The sequence below is a fragment of the Corvus cornix genome, chromosome 8, assembly GCF_000738735.6.
Source record: "Corvus cornix cornix isolate S_Up_H32 chromosome 8, ASM73873v5, whole genome shotgun sequence".
Lineage (NCBI taxonomy): Eukaryota > Metazoa > Chordata > Aves > Passeriformes > Corvidae > Corvus > Corvus cornix.
The window spans coordinates 8,630,670-8,639,904 of record NC_046338.1 but is presented as its reverse complement, the minus strand read 5'-3'; the positions used below and the strand labels follow the sequence as shown (position 1 = coordinate 8,639,904).

The 9,235-nt window shown below is 50.2% G+C and overlaps 1 protein-coding gene across 1 annotated transcript; it reads right to left on the bottom strand.

Moving 5' to 3' along the window:
* Positions 1-365: 365 nt before the first annotated feature.
* TMEM275 (transmembrane protein 275) lies at positions 366-9,020 on the bottom strand. The gene is made up of 2 exons (XM_039556511.1): positions 8,289-9,020; positions 366-4,017 (listed from the first exon to the last, which is right to left on the bottom strand). The coding sequence occupies exon 2, from the start codon at positions 3,925-3,927 to the stop codon at positions 3,379-3,381; it is 549 nt and encodes a 182-aa protein (XP_039412445.1). The 5' UTR covers positions 3,928-4,017; positions 8,289-9,020; the 3' UTR covers positions 366-3,378.
* Between the last annotated feature and the right edge of the window lie 215 nt (positions 9,021-9,235).

Sequence of the window (9,235 nt, the reverse complement as noted above, 5' to 3'; positions counted from 1 at the left end):
GAGAACCCAGAGGCCCACAGTTCATATCTGGCCTGTGCAGGTACCCAGCTGGGGGTTAAACACACACATGCAGACAAAAAAAGGGCAGAATTTGGTTATTCCTGTGTTAGTCAAAGCAACGATAGTGGGAGTCTGCTGTGGGAGTAGTGTTTAGGCAACCAGGACTTCAAGGAAAATTGGCACTCAAGAGGCAACGTGAATTCTTAGGGACACTTTTTCCTTGCAGCTCCTTGCACTGTCTGGGAAGTCAAGCAGGAGAGTGAGGAGCACGAAGCAAAATGAACACAGGCAGGATTGGGGCACACACAGTCTGGGGATAAGGGAGAAGGCAGTTGTTAGAGTGAAAAAGCAGGCAGGACAAATGCTTTCTGAGTGCAATTATTTTAATGTGTCTGTCTTTTCCAAATTCCACATTGCACACACAAGAATAGCAATTTTTTAAAAAAATACTCACACCAGAAATGCTGACTTGGAGAACAAGGGACTCTCTCTATCTCCCACTACACAAGGAGGCACGAGATTCACAACATCAGTCACAGCTGCTCATGGGGGTGAACAGACAGACATGGAAATTACAAAAGACAGAAAAAGGCAAGAGCAGGAAGGCAGCAGACGTCCTCATGGCCACCTTGCTGGGCAGGCAGGCAGCTGGGGCCCACCACACCAGGGGATCAGCATCTCACTGGTCCTACCCCTCTGCCTGCCCAGGTACCAGCTCTGCTGGTTGTCATCTCTTGGTCAGCCACTGTGTTATCCATCTCTGGTAGCACTTCACAGGGCAGCTGTGGTAAGGAGGGATTTCAGGATGCTCTCCAGACTTGGCTTTCAAGGCTTCAGCGAACAAAGAAAGGAGTTGTATGATTATAACTTGATTTTACTAATTTTTTGGCTCCAAGTGCTCCAAGAGAAGTCCTGCAGTAACCATATTCACATGGGAACTTGAGCCCACATCTACCCAAGCCCACACAAACATCCTTCTCCCAAACCTGCTGCTTCTCCTCCTCCTCCTAATCAGGATAGACCAGCCCTGCTAAAACCACAGATATAATTCCTTGGTGGAGAAGGAGCTGTCGAAGGCAGCAAACAGCTGGAGCACTCAGGGACTCACATTAAGACTGAGTGTTTGGTTAACCTTTTGTCAAGGAATTATTTCAAGTCAGGCTGACTACCTGTCATCCTACCTGGGCTCATGCAGGGACCATCAGCTGCCCAGTGGCTCCCCAGAGCAACCAGGACACCTCCTGCATGACCTGTACAGCACCGTGGCTTTTCTCTCCAGCTCCCTCATGACCACATGTGGTCCATGGCACAGCATCCATGTGGGTCTCACAGCCTGGCCTCACAGAGGTAGCTGGTGGCACAGGGGAGCCTTGGCCATGCCACAACCCCTCTCTCTCCCTCAGCATTTCCCCTTCAGCCCTCCCACCTCTCTCCACACACATTTCTGATGGCTAAAGCCTCAGGGCTGTGTCGTCCTCAGCCAAGCAAGCAGCTGATGCTGGGCTGAATACCTCCCTGTGGCTACAAGAGATGTAAAGTACTGTAAGAGGGAGATGACTGAAGGGAATGTGGCATGGAAAACACATCTCAGGAAACCTGAGTGGTGGTGAGGGCATGGACTTTTTGCTGGCCCTTCTAACCTGGGAAATTTGGGGCATCAAAGGGAGGTAGTAGAATGCAGGATGAAAATAAGCCAAAGTGTGCAGCTCTCTGCTGCAGGATCACAAATGATGAGGATTGACAGACAGTCAAGGTGCAAATGGATTATTTCATGGAGAAGAAATCCATTTAGGGCTACTACATACAGGCACCACTTCCAGCTCAGGAAGTTCCTAAGCAATAGCACATTGGAAGCTGGGAAAGCACTTTGGGCAAGCAACATCCTGGTTTTCCCCTGTCTTTATGTTCTACTCCAGACCTTGCTCTCAGCCTTGTCAGAAACTGGATTCTGGGCTAGCTGGGCCATTGTAGTGGAGTCAGTGGAGTATGGTCCAGACGACTTCCTTGTCATTCAAAGTTCCAAAAACTTAGTTTCAAATACAGAGTTTCCATGAACAGAGGACCTGTGCAGCCATTCCTACTTGATAGCCACTCTCCTGCTGCTGCCTCCTCACACACAGGTCCTGTCTAGCAGTGCTGTCCTTCCCCACACTGGTCCCACATCCCACATGTGAACAGGAGTCAGAGGCAAAGCCCATCAGCACAGCACTGTGTTCCCAGCCAGAGTAACCCAGAGAAGAACACAAATCCTTTGCAGCACTATTCCATCAGATTAGGGTCTTTCTGGGGCAGAGGGGGTGTCTTTGCTTGGAACAGCTTTTGATAAATTCTCTTCTGTAAACTCATCCCACTGCTTTGCAAGCCCATGAGCACACTGAGCAGCCCATTTCCTGCAGCAAGGATCCACTCCTGGGTGATGGATCTCACAGTCCCTTCAGGCAAGGACATACAGTCACCACCTTCCAGCACAGCTATTCTGAAGCCCATACAGTTATCTATGCCCTGCCCCGATGTGTGTCCCACGCCAACCTTCCACAAAAACATGGGAAGGAAGTTGCCTGGTACTCAATACATAATCATGGCCCAAAAATTTAATTTGCTGGCTCCTCTTAGTCTCTGGTTACCCCAGGAGCTTATCCCCAAGGGCTCAGCCTGACTGATCTTCCAAGAAATATACTGTGAGGAGTAGCACAGCTGCAGCTCAAACTCATTACCACGAGAGGAAAATACCAGTGCTAATTGTGATCCTTGTGGTTCCTTCTCTTAGAATGGGCAGTAAAATCACCCAAATGAGGGCAGGATGAGACAAGAATTTTCAACAGAGGGGAGATGGTTTCATACTGCCTTTTCAGTAGCAAACACATTGCTTTGTCCCTACTGCCAAAAGGTCTGGCACTAAAAATGGTGAAATCTTCTTGTGACTGAGTGGCAGCAAGCTGTAATTTACTGCATTCCTGCTTCTTTTATGTCCAAGAATTGCTTCACTTCTGAGAAGAAAAAGCTGTCATTTGTCAGTCCCATGTAGCCTCTCCTTCCAACTGTCACATTTCCGCATTGTGTCAGACAAATTAATTCATTCCCCTCTTTCTATCTGCTCCCCAGAAATGGCAGCGTATTTCCAGGAACTGAGAGTCATCTTTTCACAGCAGCATCATTATCAGTTTTCCTTTTAAAACCATATAATGAGCATTTTTCAGCAAAAACCTGGATTTTATTTTTTTTTCTGCTGTTGCATCCATCTCCCTTAAAGTAGCTCAGAGAGACCCGACTGTTTGCTGGCTTTTCACAAGCACCTTCCCCACACCTCTGACTGATGGTACCTTTCCAGCTCACCCATTGCAAGGTTTGGCTGGCTGCTGACAAAAGCTTTGCCCAGGTTTAGGATGTGGCCAGGTCCCTGGGCAGGTTGAGCTGTATGGCCTCTCCTCCTGTGGTGTATTTGGCCACTGGCCCATTGCCTTCCATGGTGAAGAGTTTGCAGGTCTTGGTGTTCTCATGAACTGGTGTGGACTTTTTGGAGGAGATGGGGGAATTGGTGGGGCTCAGCTGGACAGCAGTGGTGTCCTGCACCGTGTGCTCGCTGGTTTCAATTTCAAAGGCTGTGTTGCCAGGTTTGATGAGGCCAATGTTAGAACCTGGCTTGGATTTCCGGGCCCCGTGGGCTGGGGGCCTCCGGCTGCAGATGCAGCAGGCACCGAAGAACGTGAAGGCCACCACCAACAAGATGGGTCCAATGATGATGGGAGGGTTGTTCACAGGGAGGAAGGTCCCAAAGGCAAATGCTCCCACTAAAGTGATGTTGATCCCTGCTAGCATGATGCAGAGTCCACAGGCGCAGCAGAGAGCAGGGGAGGGGAGGCCCTGGGGTCGGGTCTTTTTCTGGGTGGGTTTTTGGGACAAAGAGCCACTGCTCTTTTCACTGAACATGCTGGGAAGGGTCTTGGAGGTCACTTCAGTCCTCACAGGGTGAATGCTGTGTTGAGAAGGTCAGTTCCAGTCTCCTGTTACCTTGAGATCCTGGAGAAGAATGAAGAATCGGTTGTTAGAGCACTGAACCAAAGCACCTTTTCCCCACCATTCCTGGTGACCAGCATCTTCTCCAGGTTTGCTGGTGCCAGCAACTAAGCACCAATCCAAGCCTGCTTTCAAGGCTGAGCTCTCCTTGACTGTAGTGGTCACATGTGGTCACCCTCAGGCTGGAGCATGGAGCCCAGTGTGCTCCATGTCCTTTGCTATCCATGTGGATGATGCCCAAATGAATCCAAGCACGCGATGGCCAGAGCCTGTGCTGCAGCTGGTCTCACAGTGTTTGTCACCACCCACACAACACCTGCCCAAAATGACAACAGAATCCAGCACAGCCCTGAACATCCCTCACTGCAATATGAGGTCGATATATTTTTGAATGGGTAATGGTCCACAATTGTGACAGAAAGGGGGACTCTTTGTTCCATGTCTCAGTTGTCCAGCAATTGAAACGAGTCATCCAGGTTGCCTTTCCAACCAGTGGAGAATAAAAGGTCACAGAAGACGACCCAGAATATCCCCAAAAGATGTCCATACTAGAGGGCTGAGCTGACTAGAGAGGCAGTCTTGGAGAAGACTCGAGCAGATAACATGTGGATGTTCGGTGACACAAATGCCATCAACAGATGCAGAATGACACCCTGTCAGTCACACAAGTCTCTAATAAAATGGAGCAAATGTGAGTGTTTTGTCAGCTAGACCACGTTTTCTACCATGCATCTCACCATCTTCAGTGTGATCACAGGAGACCCCACAGAAAGGGGACTGGGAACCTTGTTTGCCTCAGCAACCACAAACCCGAACTTCTACAAGGTTCAAACCTCTACAAGCAGTATCACCTCCAGGATGGAGGCCCATGGAAACTGAGGTGCTGAAGTTGAAAAAGAGCCTGTGTGGGGATCTGTCTAGGACCCAAGGCAGTAACACTTAGCCCTGACTGACAGTAGCAGCTTCTCCATGAAGGAGATTATTGGATGTGATGGGAGCTGGCTTTGTGTTTGCCGTACTTGCTGGGAAGTCAAATTGCCAGCAGCCAATTTGTCAGCAGTTTGCTGGTGATGTCTTTGATTTTACAGGCAGGAGAGCATTTCTCTTCCCAGCCTGATTGCAAACAACAGCAGTCTGCTCTTCCTTGCTCCCCGCCTAGCTCCCTAGCTTCTTCTCTCCTCTCCTGTCAAATCCCTTTCAAAAGTGTTGTCAGTGAAAAACTGATACCGCTCAGTTTCTATGGCAAGAGCCAAGAATCTCTGTTGTGCTATCAACACTCTGTAGCTACTAAATAAAAAAAAATCTCCACAAACCAACAAATAATAAGCCATCACCCATCACACTGAAACATGCCAGTGCGATCAGCCGGGCATTTTCAACTTTTTTCCCAGGTTATAAAATTTTCTGGCACCTCCAGCTGAGGCAAAGCTCTCTGCTGCTCTATCGGGTGTCATATCTCATTTCCTTGGCTTGGGCTTTTATTTAGACCTGAATGCATGCAGCAGTCAACTTTCAATGGAGTTCCTATTCAGTGAGACATCAGCTGGAGCTGACAGGGACAGGTGCTTCAAAAGGATTAAATGTTTCCTCGTCTGGGGATGCCTGACTGGGGAGGGGTCTCTCAGCAGGCAAAGATTTTTCAGGATACTGAGAGTGTGTGAGAGAGAAAGGGCATTTTCTCCATTAGCCAGGCTAACACATGTGCATGTTTCCCTAGCAGTGTCCTTTTGTTCTGCCTGGGAACCCTGGCATGCTAGTGTGAGCTGGAGCCCTGATTCTGTCTCCTTCACCAGCCCTGGACCAGCAGCAAGATAGCTTCTGGTTAAAGATACAGATGCAGAAACTGCAGACCAGATCCTGCAGATGCCACTCTGAACCTCTGGCACACAGAGGCTGCAGACACCCCAGTGTGGCTCTTTCCCTTGGTTTGCCCCACATTCTCCCACTGCAAAGTGCTCACAGGGCACTGTGCGGCTTCTTGTGGTTAAAAAACATCACAGATTCACTCCATCAGCTTTGTTCCTCCTGGCTTCTCAGCACTCACCTGCTTCCAGTCTGAACGAATTCTCCCTCCTGGAAGAGCCAGGCAGCTGGGCTCCAGCAGGACACAAAATAAGCCAGCTGCTTCTGCTCTTGGGCAAGGCATCACCAGAGGTCAAGCTGCTACTGAGACTTTCGAGAGCAACTTCAACCTGTTGCCCATCCCATCTGTCAGGGGGCACCTGTAGCCACTCCAAAGAGACCCTGCTGGTTTCTGGCTGCTTTCAAGGCTGCAGCAATAGCACCCAGAATGGTCCCTTGTAGCTCATTTTCTCTGCCTGGTAATTTTTTTCATCATTACAGATCCCTGAGCACAGGGGCTGAAGCTTGGGCAAAATCCTCACTGGACCTCCCCAGGCTGTGAGGGGAGGAGTGGGACAAGAGGGCTTGTTCAGGCACCATTGGCAATGATAAATCAGGGCGGCTCATCCAAGGACAGCTCACCCCAGCAGGTAAAAGAGAACCACAGCTCCACTCTAGAAGGATAAGTGACACAGGAGAATAATCCAGCTGGGCTCACACTGGGTACAATCACCATCAGCTTCCCAGGCATTCCTGGTGCCTTCCCAGAAGGAGGGAAACCAGATCTACAGTAGAGAAATAGGGATGTGGCACATAAAGGCTGAGACCTCTCACACTGCAGCTTGACTGGAGGAGGCATTGGCTACTCCTTGGGTCCCCCTAAGACACCTGACAGGTTGTGCCCAGGCTCAGGAAACAGCCCCTGCCTTCTCCTGGCAAGTGTCAAGGGAAGAAAGGAGTCAGGGCTGAGATCTCATCTAAACTGTGTGAACAATTCTGGGGCTTGTCACACCCTCTCTATAGCTGCACCATAAGTGTTCTGGCCATGCTATGTCCACGGCAAAACTTCTTTCCCCTCCTCTTTTCTCAGAGCACCTACATGGGGTAATGGACCCTCCCCAGCAGAAAGCAATGGACTCACTGGAGATTCCTGCCTGGAACCTCTCCCATCAGCTTGGGGGCAGAAGATCTTGGAAGTCAAGCATGATTGCAGGGCTAGGACATGATCTGCACACACACCAGAAGGTGACCAACAGCATGCAGAAGACAGTGTGTTTGGACCAGGAACATTTAGAAAGTAGATCACTGGTTGCTTTTGTCTTGGTCTCCATATAAAACATCAGGGATTACACACAAGGGATTCCTGTTAGAGAACCAGATGACATAGGGATGAGAAAGCCAACAGAGCAGTGGAGGATAAAGCAAAAAACAAACCAAAGCCACAGAATGCCTTACACTATCCTCTACCTAATAAGGCCCCACAACAACATAAAGTCTGTGTTTATTCTGATTGCCATGTACAACAGAAGCATCTTTGCTCTTCTGTCATCTCCTAAAGCACAGGCTGATGCTTCTCCATCCCCTTCTCAGCCACAAGAATAGGCTGATGTGGGTTCAGCTCCCACTGCTGACCTCCCTGAGGATATCTGGCAGCTTTTACCTTCCACTACAGCAAAATCAATGGCTTAAAAAATGACCAACTTTTCAGACAAATTAGTCTATGTAAAATGAGTTACTTCTGTTCCATCAGGAGTGGAAAAAGTTCTCTTTGGGCTCTTTGTCTGAAACAGATTCTTTTCTTATCAGTTAGAGTGTAGATTTCTTCTGCAAACAGTATTTCAGCTTGAAATGCACTACTGTGAGCACTGCTGTGCAAAAAGAAAAGCTGCACACTCAAGCTGGTGTGATGGAAATCCAGATGCTCTAATGATTCCTTCCAGGGGAATATCCACCCCTCCCTATCCTCTCAGGGGGACAAAGAGAGACTTTCATCCATATCTGTGAGAGTTCCTAGAGCTTGAAGGGCATACTGACATATTCAGCCAGCATTTTAGGAGCATCATTTAAAGCCATAGCAGCAGCAGCACGTACAGCTAAGCACGCTCCCCTCTTAGTTGTAGTGGAGAGAAATTGTGCTGTCATCCTTCCACACCATCTCACTGCAGCAGCACAACCAAAATATTTGACAGACCCCAGATGAGTCTCCTTTCCAGGAGTGTGATGGCACAGAACAATAATGACAGCGATCAGCAAACAGAAATTGCAGTCAGACAGCTACAACCACCCCACACACAGGCAGCCTCACAAACGCACAGGCACACAACGTTTAGATACCAGGAGAAGAACAAGACTTTTTTTCCTGGGTAGAGTGCTGGGAAACTCTCTGGCAGGGCCAGAGAGAGCCTCGGTGTCTGGAAGGGGAGGACACTTACCTGGGCTGGAGCGTGGAGACAGGGAAGGCGATGGAGGGAGCGGGTGCCCCGGGTCTCCCCTTCACTCTTCAGTCGGGGATGACAAAGCCATGGCTAGTCCCAGCAGAACCGGGGCTGGAAGCCCAGCTGTGCGCTGGGGGGAGAAGGATCTCACATCTCTCCTCCCCTCTCGTTACCGAGCTCAGGAAACTTTGCTGGGGTGTCAGGCGGGCAGTCCCGGGGAGAGCTCAGCGGGCTCTGTGCGAGCTCGGCCGCTTTCCCCCGACTTTCTTCCTTCCCCTCGGAGGACGATGTTGTTCTCCTTAGGCAGATGGGTGCTCAGCCGCAACATCCCTGCCCCGCAGCATCCTCTCCTTCCTCCTCCTCCCCGAGCCCGCGGTGCCCAGGAGGCTCAGCCCACCGCCCACCGCTGTCCGGCACCGCTCACCCTCTCCCCGCTGCTTTTCCTTCTTCCTTTTCTACTTCAAGGCTACAGCTCCCGCCCCCTTCAGCTGACAGAGGTGCCCGGAGCAGAACAGCCCCTTTTTCCCCCAGGGAGTGGAAAAAGCCGGGAGCGCATCTCCGCCGAGGGTCAGCCCCAGCCGCGCTCCGGCGGCCCCGGGGCGGAGAACGGAGCGCGGCGGCCGCGGGGAGAGAGGGAGACACGGCCAAATGCCAGGCAATAGGATGCAGGCTCGCCGATGCTGCTGCGAGGCACGGATCTCTCAAAGGTTTGAAACGCACGTAACGAATTTAAAAAAAAAAAAAAAAAAAAAAAAAAATATATATATATATATATATACTACCGGTGTGTGGTGCCTTTGGATGACGGGGGGATGCCGGAGGGATGCGTGCAGAGAGTCTTTGCTGTGAGAGGTACTGAGACAGGACCTCCAGAGCTGCAACATCCAGGGTGTGGGGAGGTGCTGGAAAAAACAAAAAAAAACCCGTCCCCAGATGTACAACTA